This window comes from Antedon mediterranea, chromosome 5 (assembly GCF_964355755.1).
Source record: "Antedon mediterranea chromosome 5, ecAntMedi1.1, whole genome shotgun sequence".
NCBI classification, from domain to species: Eukaryota; Metazoa; Echinodermata; class Crinoidea; order Comatulida; family Antedonidae; genus Antedon; species Antedon mediterranea.
The window spans coordinates 9,557,361-9,582,280 of record NC_092674.1 but is presented as its reverse complement, the minus strand read 5'-3'; the positions used below and the strand labels follow the sequence as shown (position 1 = coordinate 9,582,280).

Below are 24,920 nucleotides of genomic sequence, written 5' to 3'. Positions count from 1 at the left end.
AAATTTACATGATGTTCAGAATTTTTAAATATGACTTAAATCCACATACAAAGTTATTAGGATTACGTGGAACACAATCATTTGGATAGTGTGAACTAAATAAAACCCCATAGAGGCGTTCTGGTTTATTTCAATTCATTTCATTTATTACTGTGTTGGGCTATCCCTACAACTATCACTATAACTTTGTTATGGAAACCCCAAGTAACAAGTTCTTATAAATGTTTAAAACATTTTCTGTACGTTAAACAATCTGCAATAACATTTACTGAACTGATGAGCCTACAGTGTGCTCTGTAAACAATTCCATAATAGAATCTGCAATTACGGTAGTCATTCAATTGATGGATACCTTTTGTTGGGGTTTCCGTTTGTTTGTGATAGTTGACAATCTTAATGATTTGCTTCCGAACGCTAATTGCGAATTTTATTATGTACGGCTATAGTTCAGTCAAGTGATTTGCAAGGAGAAACATAATTCCACAATAATGGTAAAAAAAAACCAACATTTACCTTTCCTGAAGATTTAACGCCTTTAAATATACAACAGTAGACAATCACCCAGGCTAAAAAAAGACAGGCTGCTAACTGCCACCTCATACTCCCCATGTCATCAATACCAGGACTAACTTGCAAAACTTCATTCCTTAAAGTGAAAAAAAAGGTTTTTTAGGATAAATAGAATCTATCTGTCAATATGGTGGTCAACTTTAACAATCACACCATGTAGTCTATGCAGAGGAGCTGCTCAAGTCACTTTTGAGTTAAGAGGAGTTACACACGAGCGGTTACACACGAGCAGTTACTCCCGAGCAGTTACTCACGAGCAGTTACCCACGAGCAGTTACCCACGAGCAGATACTCACAAGCAATTACTCATGAGGGGTTACTATTCCGAGTGGCTACTCACAAGCATTTCATATGGAGTTAATTCCACATTTTTCCATAATGTTTGGGAGATTATCTTTTAGAAGAATACTAGGCACACATGCATCTGCCTGGCTGTTTAATTAACACCGATACTCTTACACTTACAGTGAGTTTGTACTAAAGCTTAGCTACAGGCATGAATTTCAGATTATTAAATGTACTCTACATATGTTAAAATATGTAAAATAGAAATCACTCTGTTAAATATAAATCTTTGAAATGAATTTGGACGATAAATCATATATTAATTTACTTACTTCCAATATTCTTCAGCAGGAATGGTCGATATATTTGAAATCAACACCGTTTCATTGTCAGAGTTGATACCAATGGTGCCATTAGCATACCCACAGGCATCTGTGTTCCAAGTGTTTTCACAGCCCTTCCACGGCAAATCTTTTGTGAAAGATTTGAAGAAGAAAAATAACGCCCAGGCTAGAACCAGATTGTAATATACGGTAACAATGCCGGAGATACACACCATTGCATATCCAATTCCTGCAAGAAAAGAGATAGATATTGATTTTTTTTTTATGATTTGTTTTGATGAGTTTCAATGACATACTAAATTTATTGAATAATAAGATGTCTTTGTATTTATTAACCCCTTTTATTTGTTAACAATACAGTAGAAAAATAAAAAGCTTTTATAAAAAATGTTTACAAAAACCAGAACCTAAATGACAATAGGGAGCTATCGATTTGCGATGATGGTACAGTAATCGCCTGGACCTGTGTCGCAGTGAGGACACGCATCCCAAAATCCCGCATGCGCACAATCAACGAACATGACTGTCACAAATCAAAAGCTCCCTAGTACGAACAGAAATCTTTCTTTTTCATTAGTTAATCATATTTTTACCTTTTAGTAATGAATGAAATATAATTAAATAATGTTTATAAAAAAAACGTTACAGCTAATCATAACAATTAACATCGAAGATTTATCAATAAAACGAGCGCAGGAAGATTTTATGACATACTTATACTGAAATTCTGAGTGACGGTCCATTAAGACTTTTACAAAAATTGAAATGCATTTAGTAAAGCATCTTCTAATAATTGGTCACTCGCTGCAGACATAATCAGATAAGATTCAGTATCGCACATTCTGATCTTTACTAAGTCATTATTATTAGGCACCTGCATGACATATGGAGATTATTATTATATTAGGATCAATTTAACCAAAGCAACCACAATAATTCATCAAAATACAATCTCATATTTCAAATTAATTAGCATTTTCCAATTATTCAGGAACCTTTTGAAATAAATTTAAATAAAGATAAAACGGTTTGCTATAGTATAATATACAGTAAACAATTGGGAAATGTTATGTGTTTATTTGGCATGTTTCTGCTTTAAAAAAATTACATAAAACAAAAACAAACTTTTAAATAAAATTGTCTGGTCTTTTTTTGGTATTTGAAAAATATAATTACAAGAAAAACCTAATTTAAATAATCAAATTTTTAATCTTCCTTAAAAAATAAAGCAAACCCATGGAATAAAGTTATTGTATTTAATAGGTTTCAACAAATATTTTCCAAGGATGCCATAAAATTTATTTACACTTTATAAATCATGATTTACTGCACTTATAGTCGATTAAGGAAAATGTTTCATACAAAATTCACAATGTCAATTGCACACAATATTAAACATTAGTGTATACTAATGTTAATTAGACAACAATATATCAAGCCTACACAATATGATACAGCATCAGCGTGGTAATGACTTTTTAAAGAGATATCGTTTTTACGATATAAATTGTTTCTCACTCTGCAAATATTTTGAATAGTTTACAGAGATTACTGTATAGCTACTTATTTTTGAAAATGTGATTGGCTATTCTAGATGTCCCCTTAATAGGTCTACTGTACTGCACATAATTATCTAGGAATCACTTTATCTCTGAAGCATATTATCAACAAATAAATGTGTAAGACACACCAGAATGCTTGATGTTCTCAATGTAGTAAATGACGCAAAAGAAATTAACACATAGAATTCCTGACCTAAAATACGGTCAACTAATATCTTTAAAACGCATTTAATGTAATTTACCAAGACATGCGAAGGAATTTAGGTAACCAACTTGTAACATAAACCAATTATAGATTGACTTTATATAATAACGAGTTACTGGCGTCCGTGATAGTTTGAAATCTTGGTTAACATAATATCCAAATGACAATGGTAATAATCATGTTAAAATTATGTTTGTTAGAGATAGTATAGGTGTGTTAAAATGAAGAAAAACAGGAAAACTAAAGATTCCAGTCTAAATCATGTCTTGTTTTTTGACATTCAGAGAACCTCTATATAAGTAGACATTACAGCATGTTTAAATGTTAAATTTACATGATAATGTCATAATATAAACTAGGCTTAGAATGAAACTGGAAGTGTACATACTGTAAGATCATGTACAAACAAAACCAAGACAGCAGACCTGACCTACAGTACTACTGGGCCAAAAATTGAAGAAAAAAATGTCAATGATGACCAGTCAGTGATTTTTCCCTTTGAAAAAAAAATTGGGGTTAGTCAAGCTTTTAGCAATATAGAATTTTTGTAAAATATTTTTATTTCTTAATTTTGGAGTCCAAATTTGGAACTTTCGTCAATTTTTCAAGTCTGTATAATGTGTTTGTTACTACCATCGTAACAGCTACCGTACTGTACAGTTAGCACATTAAAGATGCGTACTCAAAGACTGTCTTAAATGGAGACTTGACATTTCAGATGGAACTTAATGTTACCAACGCAACATTTCTTCCGCATCATCAAATTCATAACACAAATTGAATTATATCGGATACTAACAGATAATTAGTTAACTATACAAACATCCTTAAGAACAATGTATGGAAACTGTGCTTTAAGTAGGTATCCCAATGAAGCGGATTTTCGTTACCGCGATTTTAACACGTTCGTGAAATTTCAAAAAGTGACGTGTCTTTGAAGTTAAAAATATACTATTTCTGATATACACATGTGAATAAAAATTAAATGTCTGGAAAGATCTTGTTTAAGGGATTATTTTCATATATTTTTAATCTATGTTTATTAAATATTTTAATAGAAAACGCGAGTTAAAAATGAGGTACAAAAGCCGGCGAGCCGAAATCCGCGCGCTAAAAATAACTTTGGAAAACACCTACCCATTTTCAAAACACGATCGCACGAGGTCCATAATAGGTGGTGGAGTAATTTTTGTTGCATGTTATCAGGCTTTAAATACTCTTTATTTTGATATGTAAATCGGTTATTATTATTATGTACATCCGCCTCAAATGTCAATTTTAACGATAAAAATTGAATTTTTTAGTCTTTCTCATTATCAAAATCTGGCTAATTTAGTATTGAATTGAAGCTAATTTATATTTCTGTTTGATAAACCACATCGTTTTATTTGACTTTGCGTGGACCTCGTGCGAAGAGGCCAACAAGACCAACCACTGAAAAAAATAATCCCTACCATAAATATCAGTGTTTACCATTTTCCTTACGGGGGGGATTCAGTTCTCCGCTTATTACTAAATTATCGTCGCCCAGACAATGTGCATGGTATGCATGTATTAGCGCGTTAATTAATGATTGGATAACCCCTGCAGTGGACTGTTCCATTTTCTGAACTAGTCTTCGCCGCACACGAGGCATGTCGAAAAATGTCGCCTCTCATGGAATATTTGCTTCGAAACGTCAATTTTACCGATTTATTAAATTATTTAATAAGTGGAATATTTATAAATCTACTATATAAAGCAAGTACGTTAGGAAGAAATGTACCGAAGAAATTTAAGAAGCTTTGATTTTGCTATGCAGCGGCCGTAAGCCATTCTATGTAGGCGGCCGAAACGCGCTTTGGCCTGTGTTGCCGTTGTATGTCTACGCTGTTTCTAGGCCTAAATTTTATTCCGTATATTTCAATTCAAAGTGCAACTTTCGGTTAGAATAATCGAAAGGGAAATAAAATTAAACATGCTACAATTATACCATTGAGGTAATTACTTTGTTAAATAAAAAATTTCTTCCCGATATTTCTTAGGCAGAATTTAGCGTCAGGCTTTTATTTAGACCTTAATTAGCTAGCTGTAGGGGCCTATCTTAACTTTTGTAGTAGGCGCGGCCGAGTCTACGTTCGGCCCGGCGCTCCAAATGGAATCGAACACATAATAAGCACGGGCTTAATTCTTATTTTTGGCGGTTCGAAAATCAATTTAAATAATATATGATTATAAATATAACTTTAAATACTAGAATTATTAAAAAAATTTATACTTACGAAAAATAATATTTAATGAAAAGAAACAATACCCACACAGTTTTTTAACGCAATATTTTTTTTTTCACATTTTAACATTTTTTAACAATATTTTATGTTGTATTTCAGAATTACCTACCTGTCAATATAAATAAACCTTACTAAAATACATATTACATTTTATGCAATGCAAAAAAAAAGAAGTTAATTCACACATTGGTTCAAAAGTTATGAATCATTTAAAGACAGGAACTTTTTGGGCATTTTTGAGACATTGGGAAAATCACGCGTAAAAAGCCCTCGGACGAATTTTGTAGGGCGATATCTAAAAAAAAAAATGTCGAGGACACCCAAAAAAAATTTTTTCTTGTACAACTCTGTTGTATCTATGGGTTTGGAAAAAATAAGAACTTTAAAATTATTAGTATAAAAGTTATAACCCTTCAAAAATGGGTTCAAATATAATTAGAAAAAGTGCCATTTTTCAAGCAAAAATCACTGTTTTTTGGGCACTTTAACGGACCATAACTTTTGAATGGATAATCCGATTTCAATCATTTAAATTGCAAAAGTTTATGTTCAGTAAGTTCCTTCTGATTAACTGAAAGAAAAAGTACCATCATTAATTTGAATTTTTACATTGGGATACCTACTTTAAGGTTTGTTTGGAATTACTTTACAGACTTTTAGACATATCATACACAAGGTCATATTAAATCATAATTACAGTGTTGAGACTTTGTTCGTTACTACTGTACCATCACAAAACAACATGGAAATATAATTTTATAATGTAGGCCTACACAAGGTCATAATGATATACGGTAGTGATTGAGACTTTGCAGTTACAAAATTAAACAGACAGAAATCATTTTTGTCAGTATAAATATGGACATTATAAGCTTTCATATTTCCTCCTCTCAAATTTCAAATTAAACAGGAAGTGTGCACTGTAGTTGAGTATTATTATTCTTTATATTATTATTACCTAAAATGTAAATGGAACGTTCCTATTTTCCATTGGGAACATAATACTTGGCAGGGAATTGTTTTAAAACCAATATGGGGTACTTAAACAAACCTTATTAATAATGTATTCATTGTTAATTACACATTTCCCATTGTTATGTAAAGTATTCACACTGAACCAATACTTATAAGAATGCGTCTACTTGCTGTACAAGTCCAATTAATCAATATTAGATTCTATTAGATCACTTACAGTACACTTGGCAGAATAGCCTATCCAAGATAACAGAATGGTTAAACAGGCTAAATACTAAATAAATAACTAAACAATGGGTCGTGGATTAAGGAGTGCAGATGTTACTATACCGCGCTTCCGAAATAAGCACTTGCTGGAAAACTCACTTGAGATTTCAAAATATCCACATTTAAAAATACACCTTTTTTACTGCAATTAACAATTAACAATAATTAATAACTTTCTCCACAAAATACAGTATGCTTTTTATGGAACAAAAAAAAAAAAAAAAATAAATAAAAATTTTTTACAAATTGTGTTTATTGTATCACTGAACAAACCGGAGACATACGGAAAAAGGTTAGTTCAAGTAAAACGATATACTGTACAATAAAACCAACCCTTTGGGTCATCGCTATTAAGGGGTCATCAGTATTAAGGGGACACTTCCCTAATTCCCAAAGGTGTTCCCTTATTAAGGTTCTATTGTATTTTAAGCGTAGTACGATTACTTACACTGTAGATCCTATGAATTGGGCTGGGTTCAGGGAATAAATGTTTGTAAGCATTTCTTGTAAAAACTCATCTGAACTGGCTAAAGAGGCCTACGTACTGTAAAGACCAAAAGGCAATACCTGGGGTGAAATCAGACAAAGTAGGGGGAGGGAATAGACCCAGAGGCTAAAAAGAATATTAAGTGCAAAGATTTACTTAAACCTGGTTAATATTTTATACTATATAAGGAACTGTATTAGAAATTGTATTAACATATTACGAAGAAGAAGGGAAGATGGGAAGGGATGGTCAATACATCAGGGAAGTAATTCAGTTATTAATGGCAAATATCACAATAGTTTGTGCATGTTGGGAGATGATAAACATTGTATTAAATAATAAAAAAAAGTAGGTCAACTCAAATGAAATAAAGCTTTTTTCCATTGTGGCAGAAAATATACTGCTTTCTAAAGCTTAGTATTAGTCTGCTTGATGCACAAAAAATGAATTCATTCATTGTATAATCCAGACAAAAAATGGAATCATGCATTTTTTTAGTATTTAAAGCAAGTTAGCTTGTGCTTATACCACTTTAAATAATAGCAAGCATTTATATCAGGATAGTGACAATTGCACAAAACAGGTCATCTTAAAAAGATCTCATCTGAAACCTTGCCAAATCAGTCCAGGCGGAGAAATCGAAAGAATACTAGGAATAAAGGCATTAGGTCAAGTTTTAATCTTTATCATATATTTGTAATATACGCCTTTAAGTTGAACACTTAAACAATATACGTAACCTTTGGTTAATATTAAGGACAACCAGCAAAATAAAAACAAATTTAATTGATGAACCAATACCAGTAATTTTTTAAGGACTTTGGATGCACATTTGATAGTAGTAAAAGAAAGCCATTGGAAGAATACCAAGATTACTGGAAGATTACCAAGATTAGAGTGGTACAGTAAACTACTTAATTATGATGTGGTCTGTAGGTGAGCGTCTCAGCAACATCCGCTACCTTGCACAAAATCAATCCATGTATTCATGCATTTTCTCTCACAGCATTTTACATCTTAAGAACAGATAAATTGTATTGTATTAACACATGCTGCATCCCCGATAGAGAAATCATCAAATTGAAGAAGCTATAAATTGAGCTTAATTATATCAAAAGACTTACATTAGAATGAACAGTTTAAATCTTGAGCTCTGAGAAATAGACTAGGAACATTTAGAAGAAATTGAAAATACAGTATGTACTCCATCAATAATGACAAATTCAAAATTGAATATTTTTTTATAAGAAATTTAATGTAAAATTTCGGCAGCACAAAACATTCAACTTTCTCTGTGCAATTCACTTTGATTTGACGTGTATTGCTTCGGTTTTGTCAACAGAAACAGGTGTTCATAAAAAGAACAGATTTTAAATAGGGATGAATAAATCCAAATTAATTCCAAACTCAATCGTTAAATACCAGTTTTATTTTTGTTGAGCAATTTTTAGCTGCAACATGATCTTTTTTAAAATAGGTTTCAACATAAACTGTTCATTTTTCAATAGAAAAAGGCCGCCGACTGTTTTAAATAAAATCAAACAATACTAAACATTTTCGACATTGAGCCTATCAAACAGGTCCAACATTATAGCACTAACAGAATGTATTTATAGTTTCCAAAATATAAACAATTTACAGTAACCGTAGACTTACTCATGAATAAATTTATGAAACATAGATTACTGAATAGTTCAAATGACAGTAAAACAAGCCAACATATAGATCTTGTTACAAACTTAAAGTGAAAAGCACAAAATTTTCACACACTTTTCAAATCCAACATAAATTGTTTAGAATGCAACAGAAAGCAAAACCAGGCCTTGTCTTTTTAAAATTGTAGGTGTGCTACCAATTTCACTTCTTATACATTCAGGGGTGCAGTAGGTGTGTCGTTTGTATTTTGGTGTGTATAAGGTTACCAAATTTACGTGTGTTGTTTACTCCTCAGGGGCAGTTTAGGCGTGTGTTAGGTTAGTGATCACACTCGCTCACCTCAAAAGAAAAGGCCTGCAACACATCATGAAATAGAAAATAGCCAACTCTCCAAATACCAGACACCATTGGGCATGCATAATTTTGTATGATTTTCTGGAAATTCTGAATGTGTTTTTAATTGTAAAAAAATGATTTGGTACCTTTTGATCCTCAACCTGGCTTTGGGAATGCCCAGTATAATTGGTAGAAGCCAGTTAAGTTGTTAAAGCATGTTTATTTGTGTGCCGTTGTTATGCAAGTATTTTTATTTAAGAATAATAAATTAGGTCAATTTAAAAGATCACCTATTGTGATTGTGCAAAACCTTTCTTTTCTTTATGTGCAGTACAGATTTTTGTTTAGCGATTCTCTAAAAAAAATTTAACATCAATGATTTTCAAATTTTCCCAATATCTTTCTCATAATAATAAAACTTAGCCATGAAAGCTTTTCAGCATGATCATTCAACCGCATTTTGTTAATTCACCATGTCAATCATATTTTCATAACTTTAGTGAAAAGATTCATCTGGATCTCTCTATAGTATTAGTACTGTATTGATAAAGGAACAATACATTTTCACAGGTTTTTTAAGTAAATGTTGCCAAATCTAGTTAGTTATCCGCTTGGTATACCAAGCGGATAACTCCTTGTTATTGTATGAGATCAACAGTTTTTTTCTGTATTATTCTTCTTTCCATCCTTCCTTTTTGTGGATCGCGTTTCTCTAAAATGTGTAAACATAACATTTCATAACTTTGACAACATATGGGTATTTACGTGAAGTTGTGCACCTCCTATTTTTGAATGACGTCATAGTTGCGCAACGTAACTTACGCGCAATTTTATGAATTTCAATGATTGATCATAGATTAAAAACTAAAAGTCATTTAGTATTGACACTTTGACAAAATTTAAGTCATATCAGGGGCAAACTTTCTACGGATTAAAAATGGCATGTTTCACAAGAAGTTACGCGCGCACGCGCATTTAAAATTTCAAAATGCGCAAAATTAATTTCTAATCAACTTTTTATGCGTTTCTTGTCATTTTGAGCATGTCAAAAATTCCCACGGGCGCGCAATTTTTTACGCACGCGGTGCGCACGTAGCGTTAAAAACATATTTTTTTCCCTTGAATCATATTTTTCAAGCCTTTCCTAGTAATTTTGAAAACAATTTAGACCTTTTCCAATTTAAATAACGCCATACGAACACGTTGAATTAAACATTTCATGCGCGTTTTTTATGAAAAAGCTTAAAAAATCGTCAAAATTATGTCTTTTTTTAAACAGTCATAGTTTCTAAAGTAAACCGTGAACCGTTTATTTTTATTACAAAATCTAGAAGTTGATGAGTTGTAGATATCGGATCATGCATCGATAAGGCTAAAAAAACATTGTGACGTCATCGTATGGCCACACGAATGTAAAATATAGGATTTTTGTCTCTTTCGTTATTGCTCATCACATTCAATGGAGCGCATCACGCTTATCTGTATTCCTTTTTCTCCTACATTTATATATTGTGTAGGTCAATCAACTTTCTTTAGCATGAGATAAAAATATTTTAATTTTTATGACGTCATCATGCCAAACAATTTTAATTACGTGGGTCATTAATTTCATCTTTACAGTAAATTTTAATCTGTAATAGCTCGTAAGAATAAAATGTGATAATCACGATTAAAACGTTTTATGGAAGCTATTGGATTGTAGATACGAATTCATGTAAACATTTTGCCAATCGGATGTTGTGACGTCATCATATGGCCAGTTGAATAAAAAAAGTCGTATTTTCATATTTTGCGTAATAGTTCATCACATTTAAAAGGGTGCGCATCTATATTTTACGTATTCAAATTTCTTCTACACGTTAATATGTTGTTCCTGAGATAATTTCCTTCTGAAATTGCTATCTAAGTGTTTCATTTTGATACCGTCGCCATGTTAAAAATTGGAATAAATGGCGGGTCCCGTAATTTCACCTATTCTACACTGCATGTAATATGTATACAGATTATACTGTTTGCATGTATACTATATGACACAAAATTGACAGAATTCAGCACTAACAGCATATCATATTCTTCAGTTCTTGTCATAATGCCATAATCTTTACCTGTGTGCAATATTCCAACGTAAGACGTGCACGTGGCGTTTGTCGTGGTGCGGATAACTAACTCGTCAAAGTGACGAGTTTCATGTCTAGTTATTTTTATTATTGAACAAGTGTATCAATATTAACACAAGTTTATTTCATTTATTTTAAACACCAATTTTAGCATAAATAAGAAATTTGATTTGATTCTTAAATATTAACATAAAATCTTTAAGAAATTTGAAGATGCAAAACACATCAATTGATTGTTACTGTACAACTGAGCATGCTCAATAAATGTTGTTGCCAACTGGTATGGAAATTAGCCGAGAGCATGGGCATAAAAAGCAAAACCCACTGTCATTAATACATCCATTTGAATAGGAATGAACCTAGCCAATCTTGTGAAACAAGTACAGTATAAGAATATTAATACATTTTTGGAAAATAGCCAAAGTAATAATTTTATAACAAAAACAATGTTAACACACTTTATATGCACATTATACTCATTAATAATTAGGCTAGACAATGTTTAATAAAACTATTAAAATTGTGTCAACACAACATTAAATTACATATCTTCCTATTGTTAAAAAGCAATGGAATGACACGTCACACTATGTATGGATTAGAATGACATGTCACATTATGTACGGATTGAAATGACACATCACACTATATACGGATTGAAATGACACGTTACACTATATCCATACGAATTGGAATGACACGTCACACTACGTACGGATTGAAATGAAACATTACAGTACTGCATGTATGGATTTGAATGACATGTCACACTATGTACAGATTGGAATGACACGTCACACTATGTACGGATTGAAATGACACGTCACACTATATACGGATTGGAATGACACGTCACACTATGTACGGATTGAAATAAAACATTACAGTACTGCATGTACGGATTTCAATGTCATGTCACACTATGTACGGATTGGAATGACACGTCACACTATGTACGGATTGGAATGACATGTCACACTATGTACGGATTGGAATGAAACGTCACACTATGTACAGATTGAAATGACACATCGCACATATAATTTGGAATGACACGTCACACATATAATTTGGTATGACACGTCAAACCTATGAATTGGAATGACACATCACACATATGAATTGGAATAACACGACACGCAAATGACGCCTGTAAAGAAGATTGGAATGACACATCACACATGTACGAAATGGTAATACATGCCACACGTGTATGTGTATTGACTGGAATGGCATGCCACAAGTGTACGGATTGGAATCACACATAACACATACGGATGTATAGGTTGGAATGACACGTTACACATGAATTGGGATGACATGTCACAAATGTAAAGAAAATTGGAATTACATGCCACACATGCACTGATTGGAAAGACATGTCACACATGTAATATATGTAAATACTGGAGCACAACTGTAATATTAGGTATCCCAATGAAAGCGCACAGAGGGGTATCACTTTTGAAATATTGACGAAATTCGAAAAAGTAGTATGACTTTGATGTTAAATAAATCGTATTCAATCTTAATTAATACTTACAAAATTTATATTGTTTGAAAGTACTTGTTTTAATCTATGTATAAGTGTGTTTATAATTAAAATTAATGAATTAGTTGCCGAGAAAATGCGATTTTAAAACGGTTCTAAAATCCCGTCGAGCCGATTTCCGCGCGTTGAAAACCTCAATGGAAAATCCCCATCAGTTTTCAAAACACGATCGCACGATTACCATTGGAGCTAGCGGATTAATTTTTGTTGTATGTTATCAGGCTTTAAATAAGCTTTAATTTGATACGAAAATCGTCTTCTATAAATAGGTTTTTCGTAACGAAAAGTCAATTTTTGTGACAAAAATCCAATTTTGATTCACCGTTTATGGAAAAATATTATGGATTTTGGTATTAAATTATAGCTAAATCTACATTGAAATCGATAAAACATAGTTTACAAACGTATTGTGCATGGTAATTGTGCGAACTACATTTTAAAATGGTGCATGAGGCGTAAATCCCGTTCAAAATTTTAAAGATCCAACCATTATTATCCGGTGAATATTGTAGTGAGTAAAATATTGTACTCTAAAATACGCGCGTGTTTGTTGTGGCGTTTTCCGTTAAATACATTAATGCACCCTATCAGCGAATGGTACGTTCCATATTTTGAACACGTTGTTTAGTTTTCCTCGCTCGAGTTCGACCGGCTCGACGCGAGATGTGTGACAGCAGCGATGTCGGAGATTGACATGTCCTTTTCCGTTGTAGAATATCTGTTTTTACACATTAATTTAACAACTTAAAATTGATGTAATGTGCGGAAGATTTATTATGCAAGTATACAATGCAAATGCGTTAGGTTAAAATGTACCGAGGAAATTTATTAAGCTAATTTACCAACGTTACATTTGACTCTGTATACGGCGGCCGAAAGTCATTAACTGCGACCGAAATACTTTAACGGGAGCGACTACTGATCGCGAGTAAGCCGTGACTTGGCCTAAACTTTAGCTCCGTATTTCAATTTAATAACGTAATAATACGAAAAGAAAACAATTTTTATAATGTTATATATACTATTCAGGTAAACAATTAATTGTTTTAATTAACATTGATTATTTTAAATGAGTTTATTTTGACCCATATTGTGCGTTTGCCTTAAAAAGAGCATATCTTACTATAGCAGCCCGGCTTAGATTTGGTGTCATAATCATATGGGCCTAAAATCTTGTTTTACGTATTCAAAAGTTATATATAATAGTATTTATGATTGAAATTATAAATATAAAGTATATTAAAATATTCTAATAATTATACTTACCGAAAATTAGTGTAAAAGAAAGGAAACAGTACACACCGTTTTTAACATACTTTTTCATTTTTTTTTTTTATAATTTTAAATTTCACCATTAAAAAATTTTTTTTTTTTCATATACACATCTAAAATATATTTATTAATGAAATATACACTACATTCTAACAAGTACAAAAAAAATTAAATGAATTAGTACAGTAGTTCAAAAGTTACAGATCATTGAAAAATTGCAGTTTTTTCATTTTTTAGGGAATTCCAGCAAAAATGGGCGTTAAATGCTTTCCTACCACTTTGCGGACCAATAATTTAAAAAATAGGTTTCGTTGAGGCTCCAAAAAAAATAGAGTTGTACAACTCTGTGATATCTATAGGTTTAACAAAATTCAAAAACTTTTAACTAATTATTGTAAAAGTTATAACCTTTTAAAAATGCTTCCAATTTCAACTGCAAAAAACACCATTTTTAGGCAAAAAATCGTATATTTTTTTACCACTTTAAATAACCATAACTTTAGAACGGGTAATCGGATTTCAATCATTTAAATTGCAAAATGCTAATTACATTAAGTTCTTTATGGTTAACTGAAAGAAAATGTAAAAAAATTAATCTGAATTTTTTCATTGGGATACCTAGTAATATTCAAAACTCTTGTATAGTACCCCAACACACCAGGAAATGCAGCAGGTTGACGGTGACTCTGGAAATGTTATGTTAATGAACATTTTATCCTAATAATAGCTGTCGCTTGAATATGGATTTAAAAAAACACTAAACATGCTAAATGTAATAAGTTTGATAACATAATAACATTGGCAAGGTATTATAATTAACCTTTACATGTTACAAGGTCAATATTAAAATTCTGGCAACAATACAAGCTTGCAGTTGGCACTATGCATCACACATTAATATATAGCACATATTGCACACCACATAGGAAAATTTATTAATTCTCCAGGAACCTATTGAACCGGTACATATCAACACATCAGATATTCTTAGTAAAAAAAAAAAAAAAACATCTTTTCACAGCTGTCACAGAATGAATCTTTCGGAGTCTCAATACAACTCCTGCCTCATAAAACATTTTAGGAGAAAAGAAAACATCCTACTAGAAGTATGAGTGAAATATGCTTGCTTATTTAACAAAGAGGAGAATTCTGAAAGAAAGAGGTCACAAAATGAACTGGTTCAATCATTTGATTTATAAATCTATTCTGGAGAGTTTAGTCTTCGTAGTTCTTCCGAGATTGTTAGAAAGGACAAAGAGACTTGGCAAGTCTTCAGGCCTTGTCTTTTAAGGAGAGCGAGTGGGATCACTCACCCAACACACGATTTACAACACGCTTAAATTTGGTAAACTTCTAAGTTCTACACACTAAAATACAAATAGCACACCTGTACAGCATTCCTAAATGTATTGAGGAGTGCAATTTGTAGCACACCTATCATTTTCAAATAACAAGGCCTCTCTTTGTACAGTACACCTCCAATTATCATAATCATCAGTGGCGGATCTAGCGTGTGGGGCGTACGCCCCCTATTTTTTGAAGATTTTTTTTTTTTTTTTTTAATTAAATAGATTTTAAAAACACGTATCGTTTCGACGGTCATTTTCATAGTGAAAATAGTACGTCGGAGCACATCGTCAGCTTGATCGCATTTCACCAAGCATGTACGTCAACATCCTTTGTGTACTATCAATCTCTAGCGTTACCAACGATCATTCACAGTTTAGTGTAAAACTAAAAGGAGCAAGTTGATAAAAGCCATGTGGTGCTTGGTCGCGTTTTACTAAGCAGGTCGGCATCATTGTGATCGTCACTCCCGTATTGTAGAGTAGCGGTACGTACCTCCGACGATCAATAGAGTTTATGAAGTCACATGGTCAGTGCTACACTACGCGCCAATTTATTAAATACAATAAAAACAAAGGCTAGGACTGTAGTGCCTATGAAAATTATCCCGTTAGGCCTATATTTTATTAAAACATATTACTATTAAAATATTAACAATGCTGCATGCAGCATTTCATGACCCTTGTTGTTTTATTTGCTTTTCCGTCGATGATTCTCATAAACAAATCGCGATGACAAAAGGGGCGTTTTGTTTTTTTCAAATCACTAAATATAATGTAATGATGATCGAGCCGGACCGCTAATTTTTAAACGATCGTTTAAACCAGGTCGTTGAATATGCCGTGATTTTAATTGTCAAAAACATGATCGTCAGTCGATGGCTCGGAGTTTCGATAAATCTCGTGTCGCATGTGTTGCGTGGTGGTGGAAAACACTCTCAGCAAGTTTGCTTCATTAATATGCATGAGACTCTGTGACGACCCGCTTTAACGTGACGTATAAGAAGACGTGTAAGAAAATAATACCGGCCTAGGCTAGGACAAGTTTATGCTTATATAAAAGCTGAAAAACGTCGTCGCGTTGTAAAAATATAGATGTAAAGTACAGGCAAGTTGTTAGCTTGCTTTGGTACCCTAGGTAAGTATCAGCTGCATGTTCCACATGTCGTAATTTGCGAGCTTCAGAGTGTTTGGTAAATGACATTATGAATTGTTTGTAAATCGTTTTAAACGACTTACAATGCCCTAGAACGCCAAAAAGCTACGCCACCCCTATTTCAAAATCCTGGATCCGCCCCTGCTCATAACAAGGATCTACAGTATGAATGACAAAGTTTGCTTCTTAATTTGGTAGCTCTTGATTTTCAATTGGTACTGTACACCAAGGTCCAACATGTGATATTTCCAACCTGTTGTACAGTAGATGGATGCTTACTGCTGGAACAACACATCATACTCATTTTAGATCGATGCTTATGCTACACTTTACATGGAACACAACTGTATCGACACAAGTTCTCTGAGCAACTAAAACTGACTAAAAGCAATGCGCAGTTTACATGAAAAATATAAAAGTGCACTTGAGCTCTGTTGAGTTGAGCTGTGTTGAGTTGAGCTCTTTTGAGTTGAGCTCTGTTGAGTTGAGCTCTGTTGAGTTGAACATGTTCTATTTTAGCAGAACTAAAAACAAAAGAACTAAATGCAACTGAAATTTTGTAATCGTGTCATGTATGACTATGAGGTATGGGTAAAAGCGACCAGTAGCGATCAGTTCATTATCAGCATAAGGGCTCACACACAATGGCTCCTACTTCACATTGCATGCGGCATGGGTAACTACAACTAATCGCCATCAGTTTCTTTGAGTTCCGTGCCTTTTGCCGAGAGAGAGTTGACATAAGCGCTCATGTAATTAGTTCCTTGCAGCTGAGTTGAGTTGCTTTCAGTTCAGGTTGCCATAAGCCTACCTACTGTAAAATATCCCCATAATGTCAACAACTACCGTAATATTATTCTTTTTTTAAAAGACATCATAGAAAATCATATCTGTTGATCACTTCAAAACAAACACATTACTTTCTATTATTGAAAAAAACAAATCTCTAGGTAAATATATAGTCTTGGTCACTTTGCATAAAATCAGTGAAAATTAGATTCAAATATTTCACCGAGCATTAATCAATGAGTTAATAAGTATTCAACATCTGGTATTTATTTCAAGATAGGAAATTTGATATTGGACCCAATACCATATCTAATAAATAGGAGCATATAATTTCATATTAAGCCTTGCCACATACAATATTTATAATATTAATACGCTATTATTTTTTGGCATACTGTACAGTATGGTACCTGAAGTCACAATAACCTAGTTTTATTGTGTCAGCATTTATACTGTAGAGTAGACATATCAAGATCTGTGTTTTAAGGAACCCCAAATTTTACAGTTACTTTAGGGCCTGTTCAGACCTATGGCGATATGCCTTTGTATCGTATGCTGCGTATAACTCTAAACCGGGAAAAGATTAGTGGATGGAACGCTAATGTTTGTTACGACAGCTCAAAGTGTAAGATTAGTGAACAAAGCTTACAATACGCAAGTTAAGATTTACTCTTGCATACCAGATGTTTGCCCAAATATGTGATTAATCGAGTCTGAAACTTGAAAATTTGCAAAAACAATTTGGTTTTTGAACTTTTTTAGAGAATTAATCTGCTCACTTTATGAAATATGGACATGCAGGAATGTAAAATTTTCACAACAAAAATGTCTACAGCTCGAGTCATTGACATTGCTGTAATGATGGAAAGATTTTGAGATGAAATTGAATATCAGTTTTAATACATTTTACGAGGCAAATTTAGGCGGTAACACTAACAGGTGGATTGTCTGCATGATCATGACAAATGGTTATTAATACCCAGTATTTGTGGATCTATTAAAGAATATGTCACCATTTGAAGATATATGTCACCAATTATGACAAGTAATATGACAGATTATAGTAATATTATGGAATGTAATTTGTAGAGATACACGGGTTCTGTCATCTGACAGCCATTAATGATTATATTTGTCAATTTAGAAAAAATCCTATATTGAGTACTAATGAAGAATTATTACGCAAAACTGAGTCCAAATACACACGTTAAACTTACAGCATTCTGTCTTGCATGGCTCAAGAAGTTATAAATAACATATTTTCCTCAGTAACACAGGCCTTAAATTGGAGGGGTTAAAGGATAGCCTCCATGTTTTATTTCATTTGAGTGGCAACAAGGCCAAGTAGTAAGGCATCAAAGCCATGTAAAATAAAACAAAAGTTTGTGTTCATTCAAGGTTTATCAAATCAAATAAAAGGCCATTTGTCGCAATGATTGTTATTGCTCAATTTCAAAGGCATTAATGCCAACTGAGCATCTAGGGCACTGGCTGTGGAAAATGTTTAGGCCTGGCCAGTAAAATTTTAAAATTTCAGGCCTGGAGGACAGAATTTGATAAAATAATAGGCTGGGTGGTCTGGAAATGGCAGAGCTACTGTACTTCTTTTAAGATCCTTCTAATCACCAAGAGTAGTACCAGGCCTTGTATTTTGAGGCGAGCGAGAGCGATCAGTCACCTAACACACTCCTAAACTGCCCTTGAGGAGTGCGATTTACAACATGCCTAAATTTGGTAAACTTCTACACATCAAAATACAAACAGCACACCTACAGTACCCCTGAATGTATTGAGGATTGCAATTTGTAGCACACCTATAATTTTCAAAAGAAAAGGCCTGTAGTACTGTACAACTAAACATATATTTATTTATTATTAATTCATTTTGTTAATAAAAATCATGTAAAAATAGCAAATTATTAAATATTTTAATGAATAATCTAAATATATATAATGTATCCAAACATTAAAAAATGAAACTATTCAAAACATCGGAGCCTAGAGAAATTAGTCTTTAAAATATTCATCTGAAATTCACAGTATTTTACAGTTACACATCCATAAAATGGATAACATAAAAGAAAAAGTTCTCAATCTAAAAATCCTAAAAGAAGTAAAAATTTTCGATACAGAAAAAAAATCTTTTAAGCCGTGGAAATAATTTCAAGTTTATAAATATTTTGTTACTTTCGTCAAATTCATAAAAGCGTCTGATGTTTTTACAAGAAATATTTTTCCTTTTATGCAAAACGATGACGTTATGATGATGCGTTGACATATATTCTAAACAGATATATGACTACGTTAAGAGGTTTTTCATTTAGCTTATATAGCCTCAAGTAATAAATTAAATAGTCATTCCAACAACATATAAAGACAACTGTTAGCAATAAACAGCAGAATTTGCATTATATTTTCCAAATTAGTGTACAAATATTCTTCTGCCTCTCTTAACAGTTTTATAATTTATTTGGACGGAAAGGGAGATACAATTTTGAACAGGCAGCAATACACTCTTGATAAAATGTCGACGATTTAACTAATATTTCAACTAAAATTTAAAAATCAATAAATAAAGTACAAAATAATAATATTAATAGAGATTATAAATATTAAGTCACTGCCATGTTAAGGGGTTATACTGATAGTTAAATGTAATGTTCCGCTAATGTTCCGTGTATAAAAACAGGAACTGATCTTGTAATTTATAGATAAGTTAATAAAATAAAATTATTCCAGAATTGATCGACAGCAAATTACAGTAGCTGCAAAAATATGGATCTTTAATTTGGCATAGCACCAAATGTAACTGCAAGGGAAAAAAATGAAATATATTTTTTTCAAAAATGTATCTTCCGATTTCTAGGTGAAACAAAATGTTCATTTTCATTACTGCATCAGCCATTTTAAAATACCGTATTCAATTCTGGCATTATTTACACACCATTGGCACACTAAAACCTATTTGTTTTGTCAAAAATAATAATCTTTAAATATATTTAGAAATCTTGGATTTACCCCGTTAAATGCTGTTCATCTTCACAATAATTAAGTTGTTCCTCAATGATAATCTGGATCTGTAGCATACAATATGTTAATTATAACTACAATATCTTTAACAGATGAGTCATCAAGGTGTGTGTCTAGGTAGAATTTTATTAGAACAAAGAGCTATAGACATGTTATTTGAAATGAACAGTCCTGGAACTGTTTATGACACACCCAGTATTTAAAACAAAAGCATTTCTTAATCTTAGGTAGGCCTCTGTTTCACGAATTAACAGCCACCTGCCAAAGCCAAGAACACATTGTTATGTTGTAATGGTGTCGCATGTAACAACAATGCGCGAGTCGGGCATGTCCACCCATCAGGTAAAAAAGGACTTGCTTTAAAAGATTTTCTATATGCAAACATTGGTGAAAAACAAAATTATGGTAGGCCTAGATTACTAGGCTATACCACGCTTCAAAAATGTGTATGGCATTACCAATTGTTTATTAATGAACATAGGCAGGTAGCAATTTGGTATTGGATATCCTCAGATGATGTAAGCTCGGGATTTTTTAAACTTAATATTAGCTAATATAGCGCCTGCTATATAATGTAAAATTACATTTATAGGTATACAGTAGGTTGGAATATCTCGGCCTTAACCACTCGGCAAACTAGAGTCAACAAATCCATTGTGTCACTTATAATAGCTTTTTTTGTGTTAGATACATATTGTACTTTAGCACCAGTGGCCCAACCAAAGTTTCTTTCAATGATTTACAAAATAAAAAGCATCTTTTTTTTTTTGAAATAGGAAATTTTATAAACAGGGCAACCATGTGAAATCAAGGAAGAAAAATACACTAGCGAGAGGCGTGTTTTTGTAGTTGATCTGCGCATCATATCGCAGAGGATGCATAATCAAATACCACCCAAACTATATTTTTTCAAGGTTTGCGAATGTGTGTACGAAAATGTGCAAAAAATCTCAAATACAAGTACAGTATGATAATGGATTTGTGTGGGTTAGCTATGAAAAATATTATTTTCTAATAATATAAATATAATCTAAGTGGAAGTAAATTATTTCTAAAAGGTCGATTATGCTTCAGTTAATCTTCGGAAGGAAACAATTTTTCAAAAAGCCTAATCATATTTGGGGTGCCTCCCCAGCCATGGTACTCAGGTTGAAGAGGAAAGCAGATCAGAAAGAAACAATGCCAATGATAATTAACCCGTCACTCATTGCACGGGTCCATTGACAGACATTTGCTTGGGATGCACAAATTATTAATTCATTTTTACAAACTATTGATGATACATTAATAGCGCTTTCGCGTTTGAAAACCCGAGATCTGCTCTTGCCTTGCATGCAACAAAATACAACAGGAAGAGAGCCATGTTAAGAAGACAACATATTGTGCTTTGAATATCCTACTAATCCAAGCTAAAAGAATCCATTGATGCCAACATCGACTTAATTGTGTCCTTGTAGACAGGAAAAGGGTGAGGTTTCTTATTTAAATCCAGGTCATTTTTAAGTAAATGTTTATTGCTTATTTCCACCTGTACAAAATGTGTGCTCTTTGCATACATACACACATCAGGCAAATTGCAGTATTTCAAACTAATACTACAGTATGTCCTACATTGTTTATTTTAGTCAAAAAATGTTTAAAATGGATCCATTTTGCATACACTGTTATCAATATCACCCGATCTTGTATACTATGTATTACATTCATATTTAGGCTTTCCTTGTATGTCACAAACTATTGCGATAGTTTTTTGTCTTTAAATGGTAAAAAGCTAGGTCTTGTACAAAACTAAGCCTAGCTAGGCTTGGTCTATAATAATCTAAAATACTGTACAAACATTATTAACAACATCACCAGCCCAGTTGATTTAAGTTAAGGTTATTTTCTGACTCACAGTGTTTATGCCATCAAAAGCAAGGAATAGGGTAATCTGTGGCTTTAAAAGTCAAGGTATTCAACACCTAATGTTTAAAATAGAAGTTTTGTCATCATTGGTCAAAATCCCTGACCATCATGTCAGTTGATAACAAAACAAAACCTAAGAAATACTACTAGCATAATAATATGTTCAACGTTTGAATGAATTCCGGAGTGTATTGCATTTTGGGTAATGAATGCTTTTTCATACTCAGAACAATCACCGATTTAAACTGGGATTTTTTTTCAATATAAAAATGATCTATTTTAATCAATTTCAAAATAAACAGTTCTTGATTAATGCAGCAGAAAGAGGCCCTTAGAGTTACAGTATAATCTTGGACCTGGACCTTGCAAATAGGTTAACGCACCGGATATAAACACTTACACTTGCTATCAGCTATTCATAAAGTCAAACAACACTTATCAGTGCTACTACAAGATATATCTCACTGTGTTCAATGACTCAATAAACAAAGTACTGTAAAGCATTTATAGATTGTACTTTTTATAAACCAATGTATAAATTACTTGTCGGCCTGATGATGATTGAGGCATTAGGACCCACCAACAGGCTCTACAATGCCGATAGATAAAAAGTGCACTACTGCAGTCTTGTTTCTGCTGCAATAAATTAACCCTTATTTCTCGGCAGCAGAAATTAATTTTCAGTAACCGGTTTAAATGGCAATATAACATTTAAAAACACAGTTAAAATTTCCATCATGCTACTGTATGACTCATTATGAAAGGCCTTGGACTATAAAATGAGTTACCAGTTACTTAATTATTTGACTTGGTAATTAGTTTGTTTTATGACTTTTCGTTTCATTATCATATCATTAATTTTTAAGTAAATAACTGATTTCCTAAGAATAACCACAAAGTATACAAATGATGAATGTTTATGATAGTACTGGTACACATAAATTCATGAGGTGAAAGGTGAAAGGTTATATTTTATATTTACAACAAACCTACTTTGAATGAGACACCTAAAACCATTCGAAAAGGCATCACTCAAATTTTGGACACGGAGTACATAAGATGACGATGCACAGCAGCACACTACATCTTAATTTTCGAACGTCAACCTAGCCTCATGTTGCACGTTCCGGTTGCTCTCTGTGTATACAAAAAGTTGCACCCGCAATATACCGAAATGGCACTCGCAATATACCGAAATGGCACTCTCAATGACGCAAGAGTTGAATGGAGTAGTTATTGAATATCATATGAAGTTGCGCAAGAGATGTAGTGAAATAACTAAACTGAGACAAAACTAAGACCGAAATAAATGTAATTTATATGAACTAAAGACAAAGAGAACACATTAAATAGCTAGATTATAGGTTATTAATTTTCAGCCATCTGTTGCCAAGTAGCATTCTTCAGAAGGTCATATTTAAATCCCACCCTAGACTAATTTGTACATTTGTTTTGCAAGTTATAAATTGCACAATTAATTAGTACAAATTATACAGTACAAATAGGCCTACTGACTGGTCTATGCTTTTCATAAATGTTGAATTATTCACTCATTTTTTAAATTAATTCACTCAGAATTGAATAATGAAGAATACAGTAATAATGCCTATCTCTTTAATTTAGTGAATTAAACGTGCAAACATAATAAAAAAACAAATCAATATTTAGTTTTAAAAACAAAACATTTACATCAATTGTACACATTATAACTTTGCTGGTACTTAAACTTTAAATACTGTAAGTAATGTGGACAGATTATGTATATAAAAAAAAAGTTAACCTTAACCTTTGACACCAGCATAAGCTTCTTCAACATGTAGAAATAATTGATTACTTTACCACACATTTTAAATACTCAATTGAATAGACTTGTTTACCATTAATTTGTGTGATGGTAACAGAGTGACATTTATAAATGCAATGTTGAGAACATCACTTACATTCAGAAGATTCTGATAAAACATGGATGTATCATAATCTTCCACCCACCTTGATGTTATTCAAGGTCTTTTTACCCTGCCTAATAATTTAATAACACCTACCAAAAAAAAAGCTTTAAAATTTAAAACTAAAAGAAAACTCCTAGACCCCTATATAATTGTCAATTACAGTACTATCTTAAATTGGAAGATTTCTTTCTATGACCTTTGACCTAGGTTGAGTTAGGTCATGTTAATTCATTGAGTGAATGCAAACCGTTTTGGTGTTTTCTGGGTCCAGTCAACGAACGAAGACATCACGGTTGTCAAATTCAGCTCTCTAATATCATCTTTAGTAGAGACCTGAAAAAAAATATACAATCACCAACAACAGTAGGTTTACCTTTGAATAGTGGAGCTGCCTTCCATATAGTAATGGGGCCTTCTCTAGCATACTGGCCAAATGCCAACTCCATAAAAAACAAGGGCATGCCAACAATTACCATCATCAGAAAATAAGGAATCAGAAATGCACCTGTAGAATAGAAATAAAAAAAATTTTTACAAATTATTCAATAATATTGATATTTATAACAAGTCAAACATTTCATTGTCAATAACTATTGATATGAATTGAAAATGCAAATATTTTCAATATGAATTGACAAAATTCCCAAATATTGACATGTATTGTAGAGTCAACCTTCCAATACTAATAATATTGATAATAATTGATAAGTTCCACTTAATTCCATAATATTGATATGAATTGATAGGTTCCACTAAATTTCATATGAATTGAATTTCATCGATATTTATTAATTTTATGAAGAGTTGGTATACCATTGTAAAATGTGCAAAGATAAAAAACTTGTAT

General features: G+C 32.4%; 1 protein-coding gene across 2 annotated transcripts in view; it reads right to left on the bottom strand.

Annotated features, from left to right (window-relative positions):
* The window catches only part of LOC140050317 (sodium- and chloride-dependent GABA transporter 1-like), a 49,678-nt gene that overhangs the window by 13,324 nt on the left and 11,434 nt on the right, over nt 1-24,920 (bottom strand). For both annotated transcript variants that reach the window (XM_072095452.1, XM_072095453.1), the window contains 3 exons: nt 24,447-24,578; nt 1,188-1,428; nt 514-646 (listed from right to left, as the gene is read on the bottom strand). In XM_072095452.1, the coding sequence (XP_071951553.1) occupies nt 514-646; nt 1,188-1,428; nt 24,447-24,578 (506 nt within the window). The remainder of the gene's footprint in view (nt 1-513; nt 647-1,187; nt 1,429-24,446; nt 24,579-24,920) is intronic.